At 39.3% G+C, this 27837-nt stretch overlaps 1 protein-coding gene across 11 annotated transcripts in view; it reads left to right on the top strand.

Annotated features, from left to right (window-relative positions):
• Positions 1–27598, top strand: part of nrxn2a (neurexin 2a) — a 408435-nt gene extending 380837 nt beyond the window's left edge. For 10 of the 11 annotated variants that reach the window (XM_083565425.1, XM_083565433.1, XM_083565432.1 and 7 more), the window contains 5 exons: positions 2950–3121; positions 6720–6809; positions 11180–11508; positions 18285–18363; positions 23520–27598. In XM_083565425.1, coding sequence (XP_083421551.1) covers positions 2950–3121; positions 6720–6809; positions 11180–11508; positions 18285–18363; positions 23520–24328 — 1479 coding nt within the window. In that variant the 3' untranslated portion in view covers positions 24329–27598. The remainder of the gene's footprint in view (positions 1–2949; positions 3122–6719; positions 6810–11179; positions 11509–18284; positions 18364–23519) is intronic. The other variant, XM_083565434.1, reaches the window with a different exon arrangement.
• Positions 27599–27837: the final 239 nt, after the last annotated feature.

Here is a 27837-nt window from a genome sequence, read left to right as displayed (position 1 = left end):
CGTAGCACCGCCTGCTCGTTACCAGCTGCCCTGAAGAGATTACTTATTCTCCCCACTCTTTCCTGGCTGCCATCAACAGCTCGATGTCACATGCAGGAGATGCGCAAAATCCAAAATCAGCTACGCATTTATTAACAAGCGCTATTGTTCTCAGATATAACCTCCTCCTGACCTTTTCACCAGTGGAGGCCTGTTGATCCATTAAAATATTTTTGAGTTTGGGAGTTGGCTTTTGTCTGTTAATGACCTCAAATATGGACTGGTACTAGAAAGTAAGATGGTGCTCATGAAGGCCAGAGTGTGACACGAGGCTCTTTCTTGTGCGACTAACGAAGCCCAGGTTTACGTCTCAAAGCAAAATATGACTATTCCAGTGTTGTACGGAAATTATTTTCCTGCTCAGAGCAGCGCCTGGCATGTTTCAGCAGATGGCTAATGAGTCGTCTACAAGTAAGATAGCAAGCCTATTGGAAGAGAGCCTGTCACAGAGGAAGATAGGCAGGTGGAAAGCAGGGAAGGATGCAGAGGAGGCTGATAAGGAGCGCATGGCAGAAATCCATGCTCTGAGTGCCAGCTGATAGTATTAAGCACTACACCAGCACTCTCTCGGGAGCCAGATGAATTATTTTGCCTTTAGTGACTTAAGTATACTTGTAAGGAAAAGGAATCCTTTGGCTGAATAAAGTTTTTTAGCATGCATTTTAAACAAATTCATTCCAACAGGGAAACCTTTTATCGTAGGATCATGCATACATCCTTAAATAGTTCAGCTATATGAACAATCACACAAATCTTGCTTTGTTTTTGGAGAGCAGACACTATCTTAGGTGCATAATGTAGTCTGTGTTATGACAGTGGTTAAGACATTAGACTTCGACTTGGAACTTCAAATCCCAGCACTGCCAAGCTGCTGCAGCTTCTGTTGGGCCCTTGAGCAAAGTCTTGAAACCCCGGCTGCTCGCCTTGTATTAAATGAGATAACAGTAAGTTGCTCTGGATAAGGGTGCATGCCAAATGCAGAAAAGTTCTTGCCAAACACTAAACCCAAGTTGGGAATCCATCCTGGATGGGATGCTAATTAATCAATCAGTCGGGCATTGCATTGCATTCATTACAATAATTCATTTGCATGTTGTTGTGAGGTTGGAGGAAACAGGAGAACCCAGTGAAGACATTGTGTACTGATGTACTGAAACTCGAACTGATAATCAAGCCACAGCAAGAAAGCCTAGAGGCTGTACTACTGACAAACAAATTTAGATTAGTTTTAACAAGGCTACAAGCTTATGTACCACATTAACATCCAGCATTAACAGCATTAACTTCTTCAGCAATTTGAGCTACAGGAGCTCATCTGTTAGATCAGACAACACAGACCAGCCTTCACTCCCCACGTGCATCAATGAGCTTCGGCCACACATGATCCTGTCGCCGCTTCACCACAGTTACTTCCTTGGACCAATTTTGATAGATACTGACCACTGCAGATTAGGAACACCACAAAAGAGCTGCAGTTTTGGAAATGCTTTGATCCAGTCATCTAGACATCACAATTTGGTGTGTCAAACTCACTCAAATCCTTACGCTTGCCCATTTTTCCTGCTTCTAACACGTCAACTTTAAAGACAAAATGTTTATTTGCTGCTTAATATATCTCACCCATTAACAGGTGCCATGATGAAGAGATAAGCAGTGTTAATAACGTCACCTGTCATAATGTTATGTCTGATCGGTGTACATCTGAATTCTAATCGAATAAGTAGCCAATTAGATTTGAGCTAACATTGTCAAATTTTTTTCTACCTATTATTTCCATAATGAATAAAAAATTTTTTTTGGGTGTGTATTTTTTTCATTAGAATAAACTACAAATTATTGAATCTTGTACAGTGACACGCTTTACAATTTTGGTGAATTATTATTTTTGGTTGCAATATATAATGAGAATTTTATTTTAATGTGGTGGCTTTAGAAGTTATATACATATATAGCTACTGACCTTTCTCATCCGAGTGCGGGACAGTGCACGCCCACATGCAACAGTGTTTGCAGCACATCAGCCCGAGACAAATGCAATCGATAGCGCAGGGTAATGCGTACTTTGGCGCGCATAGTCTTTTAACAAGTTCAGAAATAGGAACGCAACTCAAATTTCAACATTTTTAACAAAACTTCCTCGGTCCCTATAGTGTAGTGCTACTAATTTAAATATCCTCATCTGTATGGTAAAGAGTTGCGATTTTAGACACTGAGGCTTGTTATTCCTGTCCTTCAGTCTCCAGTACATGTTCTATATTCATCGCATGTTGCATTTGATATTTGTCAGGCATCAGCATCTAAATGAGAAGCTGTCAGTTGAGGCCAGAGAGAAAGGAAGACTATATCCAAACTTGAAACGTGGGCAGAAGTTTGATCAGGCTGTGTCCGAGAAGATAGATAGGGCCGGGTTTGTGAATGCCAACGCTGGCTTTTTTCCCACCAGGCTCTGACTGTTGGATATAGTGGATTATGAGCAGGCTGCAGAAACAGAGAGAAAGCTCAGGTGTTTTACAGCCTTGTCATAACCCACTATATCCAACAGTCAGACCCTGACTTGCTCCCTATCAGCAGCATCACCTAGCGGCATCCCGGTTTAGCACGTGGGCTGTTTCCGCTTGAGGCTGAAGATGAGTCTAAAACAGAAACAGCAGGATGGTGCCAGAACTGATACATGTCAGAGAGATGCTGATGTGGAGGAGAGGGAAAGTGCGAACGAGGGGGGGGAAGGGTGATGAATGTAAAACATGGAGACACACTTCATTTCCCACCTGCATTACATAGGGCATTGCTCTCCCAAGGGTGATTTAGTGCAGCATGACAGATGTTTTTCTTTTCCAAGTCATTGTGTGACCGTCGTTTCCTCTGCACTTCTGTGCAACGTTTCTGAAAGGATTTTTTTTTTTTTTACAGGAACAAGGAAAAGTCTGTGTCATCTTCAACGTGGGTACTGATGACATCACTATCGATGAGCCAGCCGTCGTCGTGAGCGACGGCAAGTACCATGTAGTGCGCTTTACCCGCAGCGGGGGTAACGCCACCCTCCAGGTGGACAACCAAGCCGTCATTGAGCGCTATCCAACAGGTAAAAACCCTGCTGCTGGCTGCAAATAACAGACTGTAGGAGGGAACCTCCAACATAAGAAGTGTGATATGTTGTTTGTGTGCTGGAGAGAGGCCAATACCATGTGCATGGCCATGAACACACAATCAGAGAGTCAAAGAGAGAGAGAGAGAGAGAGAGACAGAGAGAGAGAGAGAGAGAGAGAGAGAGAGAGAGAGAAAGAAAGAAAGATGTGTAGTACAGCTAGCTCCAAAGACGTAATTATCACCTCTTGAAATAAACCATGGCGCATGCATTTTTGCCCTTCAAAATCTGACAAATGCTGTTTGAAGACTTTGGCATCCATTTGGAAGCGGATTGGGGGCCTAGCTTGTGCCAGAGTGCAAATTGATTTATATTTGTGAATGCACGTCATTAGGTTTTCAAGTGTGCCATTTTGCCTTCAGGTTGTTCCCAGGCTCTGACTCACCGAGTCGACAGCCTAAATAACCACCTCATGAACAATCTAATAACAATTGCAAATTGACACATTTCGCTCCAAGCTGCCTCGCCCAGGATGAATTTGGATCCTTTACAGTAAGTAGCCAGCCAGCTTTTTGCTTCAAGCAGCTTGAGGAGTGAATCTGCACTACTGCTGCTGCTGAATGCCATCCTCCAGTCAAATTTGAAATCACAGAGCAGCCTTTCGTTTATTGCTGGCAAAGAAAATGGCGGAAAATTAGCTTGTCTTCTTAAAGGAAAATTTTCACCCTGAAGCACATTCAATATTTCCGTCTCAAATGTGCATCAGGCATAACATTATAGCCACCGATCAGACATAACATTATGACCACCTGCCTAATTACAATTTGAGCTACAGGAGCACTTGATGTGTACATAATGTATAGATTTAATAACCAGTTGCCTTTAATTTAAATTTCATATTAAAAGTAAAATATATATATGCAATTGTAAAAGTTTAGAACAAAATTTTACCATCGGATCACCTGCATCCAAACAGAGAATTTGTTTTAAAACTAATACAAATTTTTACAGTTGATTATTTATGTTAATATTATTGCATTATATTGCCTACTGTATTTGTGTATTGATTCTGTCACAGGAGAATAAGTTCTGTTACAATAGACTTTTATGTCTGTAAAAAAAAAAAGTGATTACATGACTGATTGAAAATGAAAAACATATATTAGCATGAAAGATGAAACTGATTTGTTTGAGCGCAGTGTAGAGATGAGGCGGACAGAATAGAATCTACTCAACCCCCATCAGAAGGCGAGTGACATTGAACAATGTAGGACGCAGTTATCCAAGGTAAAAATTGTCTATTAAAGAAGTTGAAACCCTAAAGCGGACAAGAAAAAAGATTATAAATATTGATATTCGAGGCTTCTGATGTATTTCGTCTTAGAATTGAAGAATCCCAGCTATCTGAAGACAAACTAAACATCACATTGTACCAGAAGCTAAAATATTATAAACCTGATTGAGCCGTGATATTACTACTTTGGAGCTGTAGCTCTGCCTCTGCAGTGACTCGCCCTTCTGTAAGCAAAGTAAACTCTCTCTCTCTCTCTCTCTCTCTCTCTCCCCCCTCTCTGTACTGTGTGCTCGGGGACTCTCATCCTTCTCAATGCTGATGTTCCACAGGAAGACATTTTCTCAGCCTATAATAACTGCCCCCGCTTTCATCCAATCCTCAATTTTCAATCTGCTCTCTTGATACACTGATACACACCAGACCTGCTGCCAGACTTAAGATCCTTTTTTTTTATCACAACACAGCACAGAGAGGGAAAAACTATTTACAAAAATGCTCCACCTGGTTTGTCTGGATTCTCCCACCCCCTTGTTTCCTATCATCCCAGCAGAGTAAAGCCTGCTCTCCCCCAAACGCTACAGGTGGAACAGCTATGTTTGCCTGCGGTCTGAGATTGGGTATGATTTTTCGAAAGGCAAAAGTGGTTTTAGGGCTTTGAAGCCACCAGGGCTACCCTAAGCCTCCTTAGATGGCATGGTGGATTTGGTTGAAGAATTGTTTTTAAAGTAGGTAAAAGCCATTGTGTATAATTCAAGCAGATTGAAATCATTTCTAGAACCGTTTTTTTTTTTTCCCTCCCAAGGAACTGAGCAAGGGTTCCAGGATGCACAAAGTTCACATGAAAACAGACTTGGCAGCGTTCAGCGTTCAGCCAAGATTAGCAGCCGTAGTCAATTCAGTTAATTAAAATCGAGGATTAGATAAATGGTCTGATGGTAGATTTATAGCTGTCTGTGAATTGAAGCATAGGCACAACCACTTGCATCTTTTTGTAGGGAGCTTCAAGCGACAACGAAACACAATATTTTCTTCGAGACTCACGTTGCCAAAAATCAGCATCGTTTATAAAAACACATCAGTACACTTTTCATTGGGTAGACCAAATGTTTTTACCTTTCTTTCCCCCGGCTGTTAATTGATGGATTCATCTTCTGTTTCAAGTTCCCTTTGAAGGTTTTAGCAGAGAATTTGTCACACATGAGAGTTTCTTACAGGATTAAGGAAGCAGTAGGTTTCAGCCCCTTTCAGAGTGTATGGTAAGGAAGCGTAGTGTGAGAAGTGATGAGACGGGCATCGTAGTCTGAACACAACACATTGTCCTGTCAGTTATTGCTAACTGTTTCTTATATTGCCACTAAAATAGCATATATTGAGTTGTTTTATTGAAATGCAAGTGCCAGAGGGGCAAAAAAAAAAGGGAACATATTCGCATGTGGATATGCTGATCGTTATTGCAGCTTCGGTGTACTAATAATCACCCAAACATGCGCTGTTACATAGCAAATATATCAACCTATATACATAAATTTTTTCTATATACAGAGGCTTTTTTACTCTGTGGTACTTATAGGAGTTTCCAAGTGTGCATTTACATGAACGGAAGAAAGAAGATGGAAGATAGAGGGCAGAGGAGAACGCAGAGCTGACATCACTGTAATCTGACGAGATCCTTATCTCCCTGTCTCTCAAAGCATGACTAGAACCGAGTGCTCATCTAGGACCTGTTAAAAGGGCCTGTCAGACCCTGTCTCTTACACATAGGGACAAAAGAAGCTGTAGTAGCTCATGAGATACACACTGCAAAGCCAAGACCTAAAGTAAATTTTATATTTGGAAATAATTGGTCATCCTTTAAATAAAAATGTGTTGTTAAGAAGTGAAAATGTCTTCCTGAGCATTATATATTAAATCTGTGTATAAAATGCATGTCCAAATGACTATATACATGTGATTATGATGGTTTTTGATCTCGGTGAAGTGTTCTTTCCCTTGCAATGCATTACAACTGCAATGAAATTTAACCACATGATCAAACTATATGTTAAACTCTCACTAAATATGTTCCCATGCCATTCTAACCAGATTTTAAACTGTTATAAATAGTCTCAAGCTTCTAAAACTGTCTAATAACTAAGGTTAGTCCATCTTAAACCAACCATAATGCTAATCCTAAATCTCGTTTGCTTCCTAACTTGAAAACCCTGCTAATCTTGATGCCATGTTTTTTTTTTTTTTAACCTTGTGACACTTGAACTTCCAGATATTAACCTCTAACTATGTGTCTCTCTAAATTCTTTGAAGGCAACTTTGATAATGAACGGCTGGCTATAGCCAGGCAAAGAATCCCATACAGACTCGGTCGGGTAGTTGACGAGTGGCTACTCGACAAAGGTAAAAAAAATGAATTAATTAAACAGTGACTTAATGACTTATTAAGGCTCTGGAAGAGGTGCAGTTTCCTGAAGTTTACAATATTGGCATCTGCAAATTGACTGAGTTGTGGAGCAGAATTGTTAACTGTAGCTGCCCACTCAGTGTGTCCACTATATTGATCACCTCCGGGTCCAATCTTGGCCTTATTTTGTCTATTTTCTCCAAGGCACTACTGTCCTTTCCCACACCGAGAACTGCACCACTTCGGAGATTAACATTTAATACATAACATAATCCCTGACTAACCCTTTAACAACACCCCATAACTCCAGTAACTGTCTGCAAATAGTCTGCTGCTTTCTATGCTTTTTTTCTTTTTTCTACTTTTTTTTCTACAACACCTGAAACTTTATAACATTTATTTCCTAAAACATGGAAAAAAAAAATCCCTAACATACCGAAAAGTCCTAAACATTCCAATTTCAGTTTCAAATAGTTAAAGGGACGGAATGCGATTTTTTTTTTTTGTGCAATGAACGACATAAAATTGAATTATGGCCATTTGATATGTCTTAACCCTTTGAGTATAAAAAAAGCAAGAAAATGTACTTTCACATAAAGCATGCTTCCAAAAATGGCAAAAAAAATGCAAATGTGAAATAATGAGTTTGCGCCAACCCCCGGCATCAGCACCGTCACCTGAACCTGTAATGTGTACCATTTTAAAGTTCACCAATTTTGACTTTTCCCTTTTGTTACACTAGTCATTTGTATGCAAACTCATCTGATAGATACGCATTCCACCAAAATGTTAAGCGTAGAATAAATGCATCTACATAACAGTCGGTAAGAGTGACCTTTTTGTTTCTGCATATTTCTCATTTGAAAACAAATGCTTAAGAATTGCAGTGCAATTCACCGTACTAAAACCGTACATGCCATTTACACACGTCACGAAATCGGCAGCAGGAAATGCGCCTTGCTCATAGGTCGTCGTGGATTTCATTTCGTATTCGATTTTAAATAGGTCAATAAACAAAAAGTCAACGCTAAACTACTGCATAATTACTTCTCAATAACTCAGAGGGTTAAACATCTTCTAACTTCCAACTATAAATGAACTAAATAAATCTAATTAATCCTTAATCAGGTAACTAGATCAATTCGTCTACACTTGACCTAAACAATGTCCCTTTAACACACAAGTTTTTATAACGTTCCAAACTCCCCATATTTCAGTAAAGATGCCCTGTATGAATGTTGCTTATGATAAAAGAGTGTAAACACTGTGGATTTCTGTGGATTATGTATGCAAAAGTAAGTCTTTGGTTCCCCTCAATACATCCATTCCAACCCTTAAATCAGTTCTACCATTTCCAAAAAGTGTGCGCTGAGCAAAGAGAATCATTCCGCCATAACCACGCTTACAGTGTATGATAAGTGTGACTTTGTGATCTTACTATCACTACCACACTGCAGAAATCACACGATACAAGTGCTCGAGTGCCTCACGACACAGGTACTTATACTGAATAGCCATTGAATCCAGAGTCAAAGGTCAATTGCTTAAAACTGCGAACGGTTTTAGGCTGAAAACTCCAAAGTAAAAGAGATGGCGAAAAAATCTGGATGGAGAAGTGGGTCTGCAAAATGGGGTCATTAAAAAAAAACTGAATAGGGGTGCGTTAGAATCGAACACTGTTCAGATCTGAGAGAAAGAGTGAAGTCAGTATAGAGCATTTGAACACGTTCTAGAATACGTTACAATACCAAGATACAGATCGACCATTAAGACACATAGTGGACGCAAACATTTATATTGAAATCACAAGTCAAATCTGGGCCAATGCCACAGGAGAGCCAATGAAGCAAAATTGTCTGTGCTCTCTGAGTAGGATGTACATATTCTATCTCCCCTGACAGTCACAGCAACAATAGCAAATTATTAACTTCTGTGAGCTCCTGATGGCCAAAAGAGGGTAGTATATTCCTTGAATTGTGTTTCTCTGCCCTTTAATATGCTATAGCATGAGCACCAGTTTCACATCTCTCAATAGAATAATGTGGTGGGAAAAAAATGTATATAATAGAAATAAGAAATATGCTGTAGAAATCCTGGGAGGTTCCTGGACCCCCACTTGGAGAGCCACTTTCTAAAGCGCATACTCAAATCGTGTAAAGCCTTTTGCCTGTATTTTGACCAACACTATGTTTCCCAAATGGCCACGTATTTTTATTATATCAACATGTTAATTCAGAGGCTCATGTTACACAGTTCATGGCAACAAATATGATGCATTGTGATCAAAACATAAAGTTGTGGCTACATGTTGCTCAGCTTCTGGTCTTGAAATATTAACTCAACATTAGCTCATGGACATGACCTCTCACAACCTCTAGCTCACCTCAGAGGGCTCTGTAGCGAACTGATTGTGTGATTGCAATCTGTTTTCCATGCAGATGCAGGAACATTAGGATTCACAAAGCCCTTTTCACCAATTACAGTTTGGTTTTTTATCTAGTCTGAATTTGTGTACCCATTTATGTAATTTTACAGCATCCTCTTACACAAAGAGCAGGAAAAAGGCTGCAGCATAAATATCCTTCTGATGAGTCCTAGACTTCCCTATGTTCGCTGTTTCCACCATTATTTACCATCATGCTAATAAAAACTAGCGCCTACTTGTATTGAAAGGCAAACCACACATTAGGCCTGGAGAGGCTCTCTGCAAGGCCAGAACAACTGCCCACTTCATAATTAGAGTGCTCTTTGTATGACTGTTGATCAGGAATAAGTAGAAACTCAAGTCCAGCTTTCACTGGCAAATGCCTGTTTCTCCATCAGTTTCCCCCCTTAGGCTTTTTAAAATGCTATTAAAGTTTAGCAGCTTGTGAATCTTTCTAGTAACACAATTTGATTGTTTTATCCAATTAGAACACCTGTGATTTGCAATTCTCACTTGTATTGCTCGAGGAATCTAACTACATCCAGATATATATATATATTTTTTTTTAATAAACAGCCTCTATTCTTGTTGATCAAACACCTTTATGGCCGAACTGATTAAAACTGTTCAATTCAAATGACAGTCAAATTGTCTAAAAACTATAAATACTCAATACAAATGTAACATTGCTGATAATAGGTTGTGATTTCCACTTCTGTAACAAGATTTAGAATCGGTGAATAATAATCTTTGTGGAGAGCCCAAATCTATTGCTCAACCAAAAATATATATTTTTTAATATTTACAATAACAAATCCACTTTTTTCATTTAAATAGGGTTCCCAAGTGGTGCAATGGAAAACTCTTTAATCCAGATGTCATAAGACATCAAATCCAGGAAAGGAAGGGTGGCATACTGTCTTTGCTAACAATCAGTGACACTATGGGCACAATCATGGGTACAATCTCTCGGTATGCATGTGGAAGTGGGCGGGTAGCGCTTTTCTCTGAGTGTGTTACACCGCCCCCTGACATTGCATGAGCAGCTGTTTGAAAAAAAAATTTATGCACTTGGAAGCATATGATAGCCTTCATTCGCCCTGCCTGGTTTGCTGTCTTGTGACAGGAGAGAGCTGCCTGATGGGTGGAAATGGGCTATTGACTAAATTGGGGTGGGGGCAACATGGAAGATAAACAAGGCTAACATAGAGAAAGATAGTGCTATTGTTACAGTACATTTTCACCAGAGTGAGAAAACTGAATGGAGAGTTGAGGGGACCAAACACATGGAAAAAATAATGTGTGGGTGTGTGAGTGTGCGTGAGTACGTTTGTATGCATGTTTGTGTCTCTGTCTGTGTCTGTGCATGAGGCCTGAGGATGAGGGGGAAAAAAAACTCATGCCCTGGTAACACATTAGCATTGGAGCTGCTAGATGACACTTATCCATGCAGATTAGCAACAACAAGTCCTGTGAATAAAACATTTTCAAAACTACTTTACATATTCATAAATTGTTATCCAATTTTATTCTCTTCATTATTTGTATTATTAGCAATGAGGCACAGATAATTATATGTACAGCTGCATTCTGTAATAAGTGCATTTTGCATTGTTCTTCCATACAACTAAACCCCTGCAGACTACACGGCTAATTGCTGAACTCATGATTTATATACCACTTTGACTCTGTGAAAGTCTAAAGTCTATATTCATTTAAACTTGGGATTTCCATTGGTGGGTCCAAATGTTAGAGTGTTATTGGCTCATGCAGGAAGACTCTGTCATAAAATATTCAAAACCTACCTTTTAGTTGAACTAATGCTATTTCCTTTATGTCTTGTTGCTGCTCTGCATCTTTCTTCCACTTCTTCTTCTTCTTTTCTTCTCTCACCCTGGCTTTCATCCTTCTCCATTTCCTTCCGCTTTGGTACCACCACAGGGCGGCAGTTGACTATCTTCAACAGCCAAGCAGCCATTAAGATTGGAGGCCAAGATAAAGGCCGGCCGTTCCAGGGTCAGATCTCAGGCCTGTACTACAACGGACTGCAGGTACTGAAGCTGGCAGCCGAGGGTGACCCCAGCGTTAAAGTGGAGGGCAACCTGCGCTTGGTGGGAGATGCGCCTTCAGTACTGTCCACAGAGACCACCTCGGCTACGCCTCCAGCCGCCATGGACATGTCCACCACCATCATGGAGACCACAACCACCATGGCAACCACCACCACTCGAAGACAGCGCTCCCCCAGCCTCAAAGACAGCATAACCCAGGTGTGCAGAAGAGTGTCAACATTCTCATAGTCTTGCTAGATAACAGTAGTATAGACGTCTAGTACTGATGGTTCATAAATTGTACCCACACCTGCTTTTCTGTCATCTGTCCCTGCCTTAACACAACACCTCCATCTAACAAAACAAAGAAATGAATAAATATTACACTAAGACAAAATACAAAAAGTAAAAAAAAAAAATTTAAAGACTTTGAAAAAAGTATTTACTGTTTGAAAATTCATATTAGAATAATATTATATCATCATAACCCCCAGCCCTACTTAGACATTTTAATGTATATTTCAATACTATAAAAAGCTATCATGCAAAATTGCGTACTTTTTAGGCAGACATTTACTCTGCTATGCCTGTGTAGTGCATGAGGTCTTCAAGATTTTGAGAACCTTTTCTGCAGCAGTCTAATCAGATCCTCCTAGATAGTCCTTCCAGACCTTTTAACATTGATCTCTGGCTTATCTCGATATTATTAGATTATCCCTGCTAAATCTCACTTCTATTAACTCCATCCCTGTCTATAACACAGTTATATAGATGGATGGATTTTCCTTTCGAGTCTCGGCTCCTTTCGCATTGCAATCGGAAAACTTAGATAGTTTTTTTTCACCATGGTGACCTTTGGCGTAGTCAGAATAGGTCAGTATGGATTTAATGATACTAAATGAGCCCACCTGTACTGACCAGACTTGTATATCTGATAAAAGTTCAAGCGTTAATACTGGCGAGAACAGGAGAAGGCACACAAGTCTCTTGATTATCATTTTGATGTTTGTTTTCACGATCACAACGTAATGTTTCATTTTACGCCTACAAAAAAACAAATGCTCATTTTTCAGCTGAACAAATGAATCTAGCTAAACATGTCCATCAATGGCAAAACCTTTAATTAAAAAAAAAATTTCTTCTTCTTCCTCTCCTTCTATTGGCTGCTTTCGTTAAGGGTCACCACAGCAGATCATCCGTCTCCATACACCCCTGCCCACACATCGGCTTCTTTCAAATCAACCACCTGCATGTCTTCTCCCACCACATCCATAAACCTCCTCCTTGGCCTTCCTCTTTTGGCGGCTCCATCCTAAGCATTCTTCTTCCGACATACCCATGTGCACTACATATATACCCCATGTCCTTCATTTATCCTGGCTTGGGACCAGCACAAAGAGTGCACTGGCTTGTGTAAGCCCAATGGCTGTTTTTTAGTAAAAGAACATACTTTATATATATTAATTTAGAGCTATGAAGGTTTGTTAGAGCATTTACATTAGGTATTTTAGCTATCCAGCAAGATAAGCTTGTTCAATTCTACCAAGACAATGTTACAGGTATTCTGTTTAGCTGTAATGAAACACAGAGGTCCTCGGACCAATTATCTCATCAAATCATTTCATGTTTGATGGTAACTTGAAAATGGCTCAGATTGCAAAGTATGTTGTGAATATGATAAGCATGTATGCTTCTGATGCCCAATAACAAAGCACAGCAGAACATATCGGAAAACAAATTGTCGCAAGTTGTCAGAAATCAGTACATTTACATTTGCGGCATTTAACAGACGCCCTTATCCAGAGCGACGTACAAAAGTGCTTTAAATCTCTAGCAATGAATAAATCTACACTGGTACGCAAGATTACAAACTTAATATAAATATAACTCGAATTCTACAAACTTGGAAAGTGCTAATTTCCAGGTGTTTCAGGAAGAGGTAGGTTTTCAGTCGTCGTTTGCAGATAATCAGGGACTCTGCTGTACGGACATCTAGGGGAAGTTCATTCCACCACCTCGGTGCCAGAACAGAGAAGAGCCTTGAAGTGTACAGTACAGTCTCTCAATAAAGGAAATGATCAACTTTTGTTTGAACAGGAAGTAATGCAACAGGATGGCAATCGTATTTGAATTAAAGCATTTTGCTGTTGAATTGTTCGTCTAAACAATGCTCACATTCCCTATGATTTATCCGTCAGCGAGATTAATCACTATTTATTTTCAGTTTCGCTTTTCAAATGTTATTTTTAGCCAAATGAAATCATCATACAGCCCATTTTTAATTGTGCATGCTTGTCATTCTTGCTCACAGCGTCATCCTTGTGTTTCTTCCTGCTCCTCCGGCGTATATCTGCGGAATTAAATCATTCGCTGAACTCACTGCACCTCCGCATCAGTTGACGTAAACAGCTTGCTCAGCTTCATCCTGTGTGCAGGAGCAGGGAGGCATTAATGCGTTTCCTATTGATTGTCATATCTGGATTCATTCCCTTTGTGTCAATTCCTGTTATGTGTCAGCTCAAAGAGAAACACCTTTACAGATCCTTGGTATTCTTCCCAGTGTCTGAGGGTTTATTTGCATGCCATTCAACACCAGTGATCACGAGATGTGAACTGATATGAATAAAGGGCATGCTTAATAACAATCAGTGTCATTCCGAGCTGAACTGTCAGGCTTTATAAGTGCCTGTATTTTGCTTTAGCGTGAATGTAAACATTGGACAGACCCAGAGGCAGGCCTGTGTGTACACCAAGAATCCTATTAATCCGACTTTCATTGCATATAAATAGTAATATAGCGCAAAATGGGAATGAAAGTAAGATGCCTTAGTGCCCAGGGGCTCCCAATGCACAGCTGCTCTCTCTTTTTTCTCTCTCTCTCTCTCTCTCTTGCTCTCTCGCACATCCTGAAAAGGTGAGAGATGTGAGAGATGTAAGCGGGATTAAAGAGTGTGTCTTTCATTTAAATGTCTGTGTGAATATGGATAGGATGGCAATCAAAGTTTTACTCATGTCAAAACTGGCAAGTCAGATGATTAGTTGAGAAGTTTCAGAGATATTATCAAGGGAGGAGCCAAGCCAGTGGATGAAATATGAATGGGATTGAGCATAATGCTCAATATACATTGATCAGTCATAACATTATGACCACCTGTCTAGTATTGTGTTGGTCCCTCTTTTGCTGCTAAAACAGTCCTGATCCGTCAAGCATTAACAGTGTCAACTTCTTCAGCAATTTGAGCTACAGGAGCTCGTCTGTTGGATCGGACCACACGGGTCAGCCTTCAAACTCTGCGTGCATCAGTGAGTCTTAGACGCCCAAGACCCTGTCACCGGTTCACCACTGTTACTTCCTTGGAGCACTTTTGATAGATACTTCCTGCAGACCAGGAAAACCCCACAAGAGCTGCAGTTTTGGAGATGATCTGACCCAGTCATTATTTGTCAAAATCGCTCAAATCCTTACGCTCGCTCATTTTTCCCTTTTTCAACAAAATCTTTACTTGCTGCCTAATACATCCCACCCACTAACAGGTGCAATGATGAAGAGATAATCTGTGTTATTCAATTCACCTTTAATAATGTCATGTCGGTGTATTGAATGCATAAAAAAAAAAAAGCAAGCTTATGCAGGATGTAACCAGTCTTGAATGGACTTATTTTTACTAAAGTTTGTATGAGCAGCATTCAAGTCAAATAATGAGTTTATAAAATACAAGAACAAATTTCAAGGAGTGGAAACTGCATTTATTTTTTGACACACTGCCCTGCTACATTTATACACTTATCCCAGCGTTTAACTAATGCCTGGTAAGACTCAACATAGGAAGATGTGTCAGTACGCCTGAACCATTCTGCAACCGCCTGCTTCACTTAGTCAGGAAACCACCGTGACCGGGATCGGCCATCTCTGACATTTTTACACCACATCTCATCACCATACTGTGTTTGAAGTGTTCTGTAGATATCCGCTGGTTTTACGCTTTTGTTCACAAGAATCTTTTTCACCACAGACTGTTGATTACGGTCTCTGGACAGGTCTGCGACATGTGCGCCGTCCTTTAATAATAGGACATACTAGCCACTACACTACTGTGTGTAGTAGCGCCATGCTAGCATCCATTTTTATATCTGTAACATCAAAAGTCCCGGTTTGACTTGAAAAGTGCCCTCGTCTAACGGGGACTTTTTTGTAACCACATAGAACCAAGCAGTTAATACATTGCTATGACATTGGCGCTAACATTACATGTATAGACCCGGACATGGGATGGAAAAAACTGTAAAAACTAGATTAAACTGTGGGTAAAATCCTAAATAGCTGCCTATAATAGTACTATTGTGTCCTATTGTGAAGTAATTACAAGTTTCTTGATGCATGGCCAGAAGCCAAAAGAGCAAAACTGGCCTGCTGTCTCGATGGGAGGATTGTCATCCGTTCTCCCCAGCCAGTCACCTCAAGCCAATCCAGGGTGTCTGTATGCCTAGGCGTAGGTGTACAAGGGCAGATTGCATTTGTCTTCGGGTGTGCTATGCCACTCTGTGACACAGCATGAGCATCAGGTTGAGCATGTGTTAGTCCTTACCATCCCGGGTTGGTAGCTGTCAAATGACCAGGGAGAGCTGGGTGTGAACTGGCAGGGAGAAAATAAGAAAAACCCAGTGTGGAAAAGCTGCAAACTGAAAAGATGGCAAAAGCTTACAAAGAATATCGAGGAGAAATTGCTTGTTAGGTGAGTGCCAGAGTTGTAAAAGAGTAGAAGAAATGGAGGCTCTTGGATACTTAGTTGATAACAGACTGGACTAAACTGTCTTGTGATGTTGCCAAAATAGTCAATTTATGAATGATCTGCTTGTCTAACATTCTCAGCTTTTTCTGTTGACCAACAGATTTTGTCCCCTTTGAACAAAATCTGTTTTCTGTGTTTGCTTCTTTCTCATGTTAGAATCAATCATTAGACTTTTCCATCATATTGCAGGTCGTTTTAAGTAAAGATCTGAATCAGGGATCTGGATCTTTATGGGATCTAGTTTAAATGTCACAGCCAGGGACAGTTTTTATTCTCATGCGAGCAACATCGGATGCTCAGGAGATAAAAAAAATAGCCACATTAATTGGTCGCTTTTACAGCACTGCGTGTCATGTATATACCTTGTTCTTTCATTAATCATCTGGATTATCCTGCTCAGGGTCACAGCGGTTTCCATAACATTCCATATAACGCACGTCGCTTTATCGAAACTCCATTTTGGATGTAAGAAGTCCTCAGATGTGCATGTCGAATAAAACTCCGGGTAAAAGCTCTCCAAGTAAAGCCATAGTGAAGTTCAAAATGCAATCAACAACGTTTTGTCTGTATTCATGAGATTACAGCAATTTAAGTGTCCTCCACTGGGAACACTCCAGTGTTTGTCTTTGCGCAGTGTCACAAATTAGTTATGGTGCATTTGTCAGAAACATATCGAAACAAATGTAACCCCTGGTTTCAGCACACTTCATAAACTTGTCTTATTAAACATAAACGCATTGTGCAGAATTGCAGATAAGAGAGGTCCTCATTATGCTTTAATAAATGCAGCCAGGCAAAGCTAACGCTGCAGTGCGTCTGGTAATGAGGAGGCGCAGGATATCAATGTTTTGTGTGCGCACTTAATCATAGTCATAAGAAAATTTATTTTGCCATTTTATTTGTAAGGAAAAGACATTTGTATAATGTCTTTAGTGGAGTAATGCACACCTTGATAGTGATCATATTGGGTTTATTTTTTCCCAACATGTATTTGTGTAAAAATATATTTGTAAGTTGTAAGAGTGACACATTGCTTTAAAAGCTTACACTGAATTAAAATTAGTAAAAGCTGCATCTATTTGTCTTTATTTTCATAATGATAGTGAAGTGGTATTAGAATGATAATTGGAGTGTAATAATGCATTTTAGATGCTCCAGCGAAGGAACATATTGTGATTTTGTACATATTTAATTTGACAATTTTTTTACACATCAGCTAATATTAAACTTATAACCCTCTTTTCGATTTGACCAAAACAGATGGATTAGAAACAGATCAGTCGAAATGGACATTTTTTCTCTTCTGCCCAGCTGCTGAAAGTGCATGCTGGGAGTCACATGGAGCCAGAGACCTTTTTAGCCGGAGCTGGTTAGGACTGTCTGCATGGTAATTCGATCAATAACTGGATGTCACTCATGGCTGAAGTGCTAATATTCATGTGCAGAATGAGGAGAGAATATTTGCATATATTCCGCTCAAAGCAGCCAGGATCTTGATGAATGAGAAATATATTGAAGGTCATGATAATGTCCTTCATGTTATGGAAAGGAGCTTGTCATGCAGCCGGGTGTGCTTCAGGGCCAGGAGTGTCCTACAGCCTGCTGCACTGTTGATTGAATAAGCTTCTGCTGTTATTGTTTATAGGCTTTTCTAATATGAAAGGTCACAGTCCACAACCGAGTGGGAATTTATTCTCCGGTTTTGGTATGAATTTTCTTGAGGAATGATTGTTGGGACTGAAAATAGCGATATTAATGTCACAATCGATACGAATCCACTTTTCCTCCAAGCCTTAGCTTGTTAGGTGTAGATGATGTCCCAATAAACAGCGATGTGCTTGTCCAAGTGAACAGTGAAATTATGACCTCCTGATAGGAACGAACAAACCGACGCATCAAAATCAGTCACAGCCCAGATCCAATTACATGTTTTATGAATATGAGGTGCGTGTGCAGAATGTTCATTTACTCTACGACTCCAGACTGGGAAAGTGACACGAGTTGGCGGGTCGCTCTGTATTCTATACACCATAATGAATACGGCAAATGTGCGTATAGTGAGACGTGTAAACAGCTGGATTTTCCTGATGTAAATTTCAAGAAAAGATGACTGGGCACATAATGGCTACATGACCTTTTATGTATATTAAGTAAAATTCTCTGTAAAATGTTTAATGTTCAACTAAAATACCTCTAACTTTCCAGAACTCCGATGACCTGTTGGTGGCGTCGGCAGAGTGCCCCAGTGATGACGAGGACCTGGAGGAGTGCGAGCCTGGCACTGGTGAGTAAACAAACAGAAAAGGCCAACAGCACTGTGGCTCTTCAGATCCACTCAACTCACACTTCAGCCTCAATAACGCTCTACAAGAAACCACTAATAGCCATTTGGACCAGCCTGAATATAGCACAGCCAAGCCACTGCTGATTTAGTATCATTTTATAGAAAAGGCTGACCAGCAGCTGTCACAACTGGTGATGTGCCATAGTTTTGATAAAATGTCTTATAAAGCAGGATTTCCCAATCCAGTCAAAAGTCTTTTTTTTTTTCCACTGCTACCCCTAACAGACCTCAACCAAGACATCAAGAACACCAAGTACCCTTAAATAGTTATTTTGGGAGCTGAGAACGAGCTCAGATATGGACTGTCTGAGGGTTCCCTGGGGAATCTCTGCATTATAACTCTCCAAAAAAATGTATTAGAAACACAGTGCAGCTATAATGTAGGGGTGTCTGAGTTATAGCCTGCAGGGCATGTGGAGTCTGTCACCAGTGTTTAAATAGTACACAAGATTTTTGAACATAGTGTTAAAGTTGCCAGATTGAATAAAGGGACATTTCTCTGGAAATGAAGCACCACGATTTGCAATGATATTAAATAGACGTTGAGAAAAATGGATGCTATAATTCTTGTTTTTGTTCTTTGAACAGAAATTATTATTTCTAATGTTGCATATACAATATATCACCAAATCCCCCACAACCGAAAAAAAAAATTTTTAGAATTAATTTAATTTATTGCATTAAAATGTATTCTGTATAGTTGTTATTTAAAATTACAATTTAAGATTTCCTTAACTGACTTAAAAACAGTTAACAGTGAAGGAATATAATCTCTGCACAGTGTATTATTCCAGCAGACAAGAGATAGAAGTTAGAAGAAGTAGATGTTACTGTATGTTAAATGATTTGATTACAGGTAAGAATGTTCTAAGGCATGTCAAAAAGATATCCTCTATACATGTGAGGATATCACTTGAAATAAAAGGAATATGTAATAAATAATTAAATGGATTGCAGCCTGCAATTTCTAAGCTTCAGTTGCTAAACAATGTGACAGGCAAAGATTTTTTAAGTCTATAGAGAGCGAATTAGTGAAGGATTACTGTTGACTATCTGGCGCATTAACTATAATAAGATTTAAATTATTATTATATTTACAGCATTCGCAGGTAAAGATGAAATGGGGATTGCAGGCAAGGCTAGCCAATCAGATTTCAGAGCTAAAATATTCTGCTTTATATACTTCTATACAATATTTATTACTATTATTATTATTATTATTACTTATTATGATTTTTTATTATAAACTGGGCAGTGATTTCTTTTTTTTTCTCCACCTGGCTCTTCATTAAAAAAAAAATTGGACACCCCTACTGTAATACAACACAGCCATTTATTCAGAATGTCATCAGACTGACTTGAAAATTAACATATTCTATCCCTGATTTATTCTGTCACCCTCACGTTGGTTGTGCAGAGCCAGGCTTTCCTCACACATCCTCGTTCATCACTATAAATGAAAAAAGAGAACGGACACTCCTCCTAAAATGTCACACTGTTATCTAGCCTGCCGAGAAACTGTGCTGAAAATTCAAATAGCATGTGTATTTAGCATATTGAGAGGTGTGAAATCTATATCTATATATAAAGCACTGCAGAAGAGTGTCCTTACATATGCGGCTGGTCCTTACATATTCACTTTGAGAAATCACACCTCTCAGTATGCTAGCACGTGGCATTGAAATCTTCACTCCCGCTTTATATTAAGTGTCTGGAACACAGTATCTGTGTAGGTACAGTATATGTAAACTGTACTGGATGTCTACAACCTAGGAAAGGGTTTCAGGATAAAAGACAAGAATCCTTAACAATAGCAAAGAGTGAGGATGTGTGTACAGTTTCAAATGTGTTACAGCTCTACATTTTACATAAGTTATCTGTACGTGTTGTAACTAAGATTGCTACATGTATTTAGTTTTTTTATTAATGAAAACTCACAAAAAGAAAAAAATTGTCTGATAAAGTTTCCAAATGAAGTAAAACTAGAGTAATCTCGCCGATTTTTAGCATTGTTTTATTAATCGGCATCGCTCGATGGTGCTGCACATTAGGCCGATTATTAGGTAGGCACGTCTGACACACCAAAACAACAAAGAATATAGCTCTCCCATATCAGCAGGTGGCAGTAGTCTGTATTCGGCATCCAAACAGTGAAACCAGAAGAGCTAGCACTGTAAATATCTAAAGCATGGAACCAACCCCAGCCATTAGGGTTGCACAAACCAGTGCACTCTTAGTGCCGGTCCCAAGCCCGGATAAATGGGGAGGGTTGCGTTAGGAAGGGCATCCAGCGTAAAAACGTGCCAAATCGAACATGCGAATCATGAATACGGATGATCCGCTGTGGCGACCCCCCTAATCGAAGAAGCCGAAAGAAAGAAAGGAAATGCAGCGTTTGCACTAAAAACTAAAAATTGCCACATTATCATTGCCGCAATCATTACGGAATCATGTAGTTTGTTGTTTTTTTGTTTGTTTTTTTATATCATGTCTGCTAAGTTGAAAGGACAAGTGGCAAGAATGACAGTTCATCAGTTTCTGTATTGTTTTTTTTATTTATGTGATCATTCACTAAATTAAATAGCCAATCAGAGATCTCTTTCTTGCCGAAGAGCTTCGCCTTTTATATTTCATTGTTTAAATATGATGCTCCTTTTGGAGAAAGAAAAAGAATAACATTTGAAAAGCGAATGAGATCAAATTTCTGGAACTGTATTGTTAGTGAGCCTTTAACAAGCTGTAGTTTAGGGTACAGGTAGAGACGGAGACCAAACCCTGCTGACATGTGCACTGATTGGCGGGGCTTGTGTTGTTCAATCAATGTTTAATTTAAGCAATTTTCTGTATCATGTCTTATTAATTAACTGATAGATTTATCAGATCGGCCATTGACCTGATTTGTAAATATTGGCATTTGCATCGGCCAGAGAAAAAACTATACCAGTTGACCTCTAATTAAAACTAACTTCAGCACTGGTGTTCACTGCAATACTAACAAAAAAAATTACAAGTACAATTTCAGCAGATCAAACCTATGTTGATTGCTGTTGAACAAGGTTTAATAATAAAGATTTCAATGTTAATTTCTCTCTTATGTATAAATATTCATATGTTTTACCATATTGCCAAGTACAAGGGCCAATAAATTGCAGTTAGAATCTAACCAGAAGTGCAAATAGCAATGTACTATATAAATAAATTAAATATAAATATATAAATCTACAAGAAATGTATAAAAAAAAATATGTATGGAAAGCTAGCAAGGTTTAGATGTGGAGGTATTAATCTTGACATAAAACTGAAATACAAAAATCAATGCAAAAGTTAAGCAAAACAAAAAAAGGACATTTTTAAATCTACAATTTTAATGATTGCAATATATGAACACAACGAAAATCCAACAGATTGAGTCAAATCAAGTAGGCTTTTATTGTCAATTCAAGCAGATTATTATTGTGCAAAATACATGTAAAGAGCCAATGAAATGCAGTGATGTAGAGTACAACACAGTGAAACAAAACAACGTCCCCACAGGAACAAGGTGTTACATAAAACAACATAAATGAACACAATACAACACAAAACTAACTAGGACATGTGCAACATTTAGGGCAATAAACAACACAAGACAGTTACACAGTAAACATAGTGGCATTGCAATGCTGTCCAGTACAATAGATGTGTAACAGTGCAAATGATTTCTGGATTTGTGGATTATGTATTCATGTGGATTATGTGGAAATACAGAAACGATATACTTTCCGTAAAGCTGCAATCCAGCTGAAATGTGCACAGCTGTGCATTTGTACACACATCCTCATTCCAAAGGCAGGTAGCTTACAGGTTTTAGAGTTACAGTATGCAATGTGATCAAGTGATCTTAGGGTAAAGCTGGATAACTGGCATTTATTTTGTAACTATGAGCATAAATCGGTAACAGAAATAGTATTAAATTTAATAAGATTACCAAATTGTGTTCTTGTGCATAATTGAATTCAACAATCAGTGCTCTGCGTTTCCTCTGTGTTCATGTTGAATAAGAGCAATGATAGAAATGATGCCTTTGAAAGCTCGGTAAATCATGACGTGTGACTGCCTCAAAAAAAAATTGACCCAGATCCAGTGTATGTGTGTAAGTCGTAGCTGAGAGTCATAACCCAATGCGAATGCTCCACTTCTCCGGCTAATTTACATTGCTAAACGCTAATTCCCCCAGGCAGTGAAATTCCAGCCGAGGCACTCATTATGGTCAGAACATTCCGACAACATTCTTGCTGGCAAATTTATTAACACATCTCAGTGCTTCATAGTGGGAACACCGAATCGATTAATGTCACAATCAGACTTTATCCATGAAGGAATCTGTATAAATGGTCTTGGCTTCATTTTAATAACAAATTGGCATACACCGGTTTACAAATGTTATCGACTTGTTTTTCTAATCTACAAATTTAACCATGTTGTGGACAGGTAGACGATCAAAGCACATTTGCTTTCAGATTATTTAGCTATGAATTTGAATTAATTAAAAAAAAATTTTTTTCCGTCTACGTTTTGGAATATCTGAATGAAGAAAGCTTGTATTTATTTTCTGTCTATGTCTTTGAGTGTATTTGTAATTAGATTAGCAAAAAGAAAAAAAGGAGTCAAGCACCAAAAATGTTCAGATAAATATAAGGGGGAGAAAAGTTTGTATGTTTAAGGGATCATCTTACACACCTTTCTTTTGTGTAATTTGCTTTTTTTCCCCCATGCAAAAATCATCCGGCCTATTTGTTGATGTAAGTGACCCAAACTCCATGGTTTTGTTATTTTGCTTTACCAAAGAAGAACGAGGAAGAAGCTTATTATTTGTTCAAGCAGTTACACATGCATCTGATCTTAAAATATCTACCTTTGAAGAACATATGATAAGATTACCTTAGTCAGTATTGCTTTTTTTGGATTATGAGATCTTGTATCAGTGTGTATATTTTATGCTACTTAGATTATCTGCTATTCTATAGTGTAGAGTTAATGAGATTGTAGTATTGGTTTCTTTACTGTGCACTAATTCCTGCTCCTTACTGTCTTTTTCTCTGTATCTTCCGTCACAGGAGGTGAATTAGTGTTGCCTATAATTACCATGGACACCCAAGACCCCCAGTCTGTGGCCCCACATTACCCTGCCATTTCCCCTCCCCCTACATCCCTGAGTCCCCTCCAGACCACCAAAGAATCCCTTGTTCTCTCTGAACCGCGTCCGCCTTGCCCTCCAGACCAGGAGGACTGCGGCGAGCCCATGGAGGTGTCAGCCTTTGGCTCGGGAGAGATGACCGAGTCCGATGATGAGGACTTTTATAAAAACTCCCCGATGGTCACTGATAGGACAGTGCTGCCTCCTCCCCCTAGTGTGGGCAAAAGTGGAGGCCAAAAGCCTGGTGCCCATCGCCCTCATGCTCCCCCTGCCCCCCCTGCCCCGACAACTCACCCTGACCAGCTCCACATCCCTGCGGGTAAAATGAACACCCGCGATCAGGTGCTCCTCCCCCCAGCCCCGTCCTCCCGCCTCACTCCGGGACTAACTTACCCGCCCGATTTCCCTCGTGTGCCCACAGCTCGACCCTCAGCTTCAGTAGAGAGGGGCCTCCCCGGTGCGGTGGAGGTGATACGTGAGTCCAGCAGCACCACAGGAATGGTGGTGGGTATCGTCGCTGCCGCCGCCCTCTGCATCCTGATCCTCCTCTACGCCATGTACAAGTACCGCAACCGCGACGAGGGATCCTACCAGGTCGAGCAGAGGCGCGGCTCAGGCAGCGAGAGCAACGGTGCCGTAGTCAAGGAGAAGACGCCGGGCACAACCGCCTCCATGTCTAAGACTGTCGCGAAGGGGAAGAAAAACAAAGACAAGGAGTATTATGTCTGAGAGTGGACTGTGCAAGAGAAAGAGAGAGTGCAAGATGGTGGATTGACGATTTTAGACCATAAATCACCTCCTTCTTTATTCTCATCATCAAAAGTGATATTTCAAAAAGTTATGACGCAGTAAGGTAAATATGAGGAGAGAGAGAGTGAGGTAAGGGAACGTCCTAATGATAAAGGGAGTGAATATGTGTCCTGGGTGTCACATATAGCCATTTTAACCTTATTTCATCCCCTTTTGTGCCTCAAGGAGATCATACATTACATTCTAGATGATGAAATGCCATTCATTCTCTTTGCAACGAAAATTGCCGTTTCCAGAGCGCAGGAATCTTTAGAGGTTAATGAATCACCATGGAAAGGGAGAGAACTCCCACCACACTAACTCATCAGCAGTCCTCTCCAGTGTCTGCTGCTTTCTCAATCCTTTGGCTAATTTTAATGTGAAATCGATTATATCCTGCAATTTGAAGTATATAAAAAATGTAATTACCCTTGATGTCATTATTCACACTGAGTGGTAAATACCTTGTGAAGTATCAGGCAGGCAAATGTTCCTCCAAATTCGCTTTTTTTTTTTCTTTTCAGATATTTAATTATGTGCTCGGTAAGAAAAACAGGCCCACAGCTTTTACACTCGATATTTCTTTGACCACGTTTGCCACATTAAGGGGTTATTAGGAAAAAAGTTTTCAGTGATGCTGTGTAGTTTTTGGCCAACTTTAGGTAAAAGGAGATAAAAGGTAAAAGGTGCTCATTAGCTGCATGTGTTCTTTGAGAAATCTGTATATGATTCACCTGACTTGTGATGCATTTTAAATGTAATTGTGTACTCTGTGCAATTTACAGTACAGCCACATAGAGTTGTGACGTGTTTGACTGCTACATCGTACTCTATTTTCTGAAAACAAATCGCCCTTAGCTTCAGAGCTTTCTTTATAGCCTTATATCACGTGTGCTAGCATTAATGCACCAGTAAATATGGTCTTGTATTGATTTACAAGCTGTGTTGATACATCGATTCCATATTTTTTTCAGGTTTTTTTATATTCTTCAGTACCAATACTGATACCAAAATGAGTAACCTGAGATCTAAGATTCACTGGTGTTTAGTCAGTATCTCGAAAAAGGCGGAGTATACGGGCGGTCGACCTGAGTGTGTACGAGTATCGGCAAACTGGACCACGACTTTCAAGCAAAGTATAGACACTGACAACATGACACACATCCTCAGTGCTCAGTGCTTGCAGAAATAAAATACTTCATTTATGATAGTTTTTCCGCCAGCTTGCTTCATTGCGCCATGCTAGCAAATTCACAGAATTGGTCATTTTTACCGCAGTGTTCGCTCAGGTCAGCTGTCCGTTTTTTGGTTTAAATTACTAAAATTACAGTTTAAACATCAGATATTTTAACAGGTTACTTTTATTGTAAGAAGATGCTCTAGCATCTCCTTTTGATATTTTCACAGAGTACGTCACCTCTCAGAATGTGATATCGGATGCCGGCATCAGAACATTATATATGAACATGAGTACGAGTAAACGAGGACAGTATCAGACTGATACCTTATACCAGTATCAGTATTGATGCATCCCTGACGATTTTCAGCAACTAAACTGCACTACTGGTGAAGTGGAGTTTGGTTTTAGTCTCGTTATTGTTCAATGAGCCTTTCCTACTGATCCAAATCTCTCTATCAAAATGTTCTGTCCTTATGATACATGTATGTACACATCAATATTTAATGTTAAAACCCTTTGATGATCAAAAGATTTTGTTTAAGTATTTACTACTGCTGTGCTGGTAATAATATTCTCTATCAGCCCATTATCAATATTTTAGCACTTAATATAGCACCTCTTCACTCTGAACATATATGGATATTATAATTTGGCTAAAAAAGAAATAAATTATAAGATATGTCACTTTGCATTGATGAATGCAGCAGTGTCTTATGGTCCAGAAAAAAAACGGTTGTGCTACTGTAAGGGTCAAAGGTATTGTTAAAGTGTAAAAGAGCTGTGCGCTGTCTCTCTCCCTTTTCTCTCTCTCTCTCTCTCTCTCTCTCTCTCTCTCACTCTCCATGGTGCTAAGATGTTCATTATCTATTAGGCTACTTATTGGTGTTCCATGCATGATGTATTCACATTTAACTTTTGGGTAAAGAGAGTTGCTCGATATGAAGTCATCAAGCTGATCAACATCCTACTGGACAACTCTCTTCCCCCATGTTCCTGGAAGGATTCTTAGCACCACCTCATCGTGGAGGAAAAAAAAAAAAAGATCTCGGCTAAAGAAACCTAAGAAAGCTGGAGCAATTAGCATCAATAAAAAAAGAAAAACCCTGTATTTATGTAAATACAAGATTCTGTGGACATTGCTGACAATACATCAGGATACAGGTTTGTCTGTATGCGTGTGCGCGTGAGTGTTTCGTCCCTGTTCGTCCTCTAGCATGAGAAAGACCTAACTAGACTTTGAGACCTCTTTCTCTGCCCCTTTATTGTTTGAGAAACAAAATCCAAAATCCTGACGCCTACTGAATGAGACTGCAGGAAGTGCTTAGTGCTTCGGATGGAAGTCGTATGTGGAGAACTTTTCCTGGCATCCTCGCTGTGAACAACAAAAAAAATGGAACCGTCCAACACTATGTCAAAATGCTTGCTCTCCTTTTGCCCTGTTTTGAAGGAACTTGGGGGGGAAAAAGTAACCTGACAACCGAGAACTGCTCTCGTGAAAAGCATTTCTGTATAGAGCTGCGGGAACTCGAGTCTACAAAGTCTACATTTTTTATATATAAAAAGGGCATATCCCTGAAAAGAGAAAAAAAGTGGTGTAATGTCTAGATATTTCTCACAGTCAATGATTATTATTTTACTGAAATGGCCATACTTGTTATCAGAGAAAGGTCCGTCCTTACTCTCCACACAAAATGTGGTTTTCACAACGACGATCGTTTCAGTCACAAGGTGATTTTTTTTCCCAATGTGATATCATATGGAATAAAATGTTTGCAAATCTTTATTCACTTTCTTTCAATTCCATCAGGATGAAGAATTTAGCCATATCCCTTTTTTTTTTGTTATCTTCAATACATTGTTTCAAGCTGTATTCAATTTCCTTTTTTTTTTACATGGTTGCCATTTACATAGAGCAGTCAGAGTATATTCCCATTCTTACTTAATGTTATTGTAAAGTGTTCCTGTGAGATGAATTTAAATATGTGTACATTGACAGAGAAAAAAAAATACACTTGGTTATATACTTCTTACATTTCTCGTTTAATGTCGTCTCTCCTTTTTTCTTAATGGTTCAATACATTGGCTTGTGGCAAGATGTTTTTACATTCTTGCACTTTTCCATATTTTGGACTGTAATTTGGAAATTAAATGAATTTAATTGAGATTATTTGGTCATGGATCTACATGAAGCAAATGTGACTTTATAAATATTCCCCCATAAAGTAAATTTGATGCATTTAGTTATCATCAAAATCTGTATAAATAGTTG

Source organism: Silurus aristotelis (assembly GCF_946808225.1).
Source record: "Silurus aristotelis genome assembly, chromosome: 16".
Taxonomy (NCBI): Eukaryota; Metazoa; Chordata; class Actinopteri; order Siluriformes; family Siluridae; genus Silurus; species Silurus aristotelis.
Note: the sequence above shows the minus strand (reverse complement) of the source record. Positions and strands in the feature narration are given on the sequence as shown.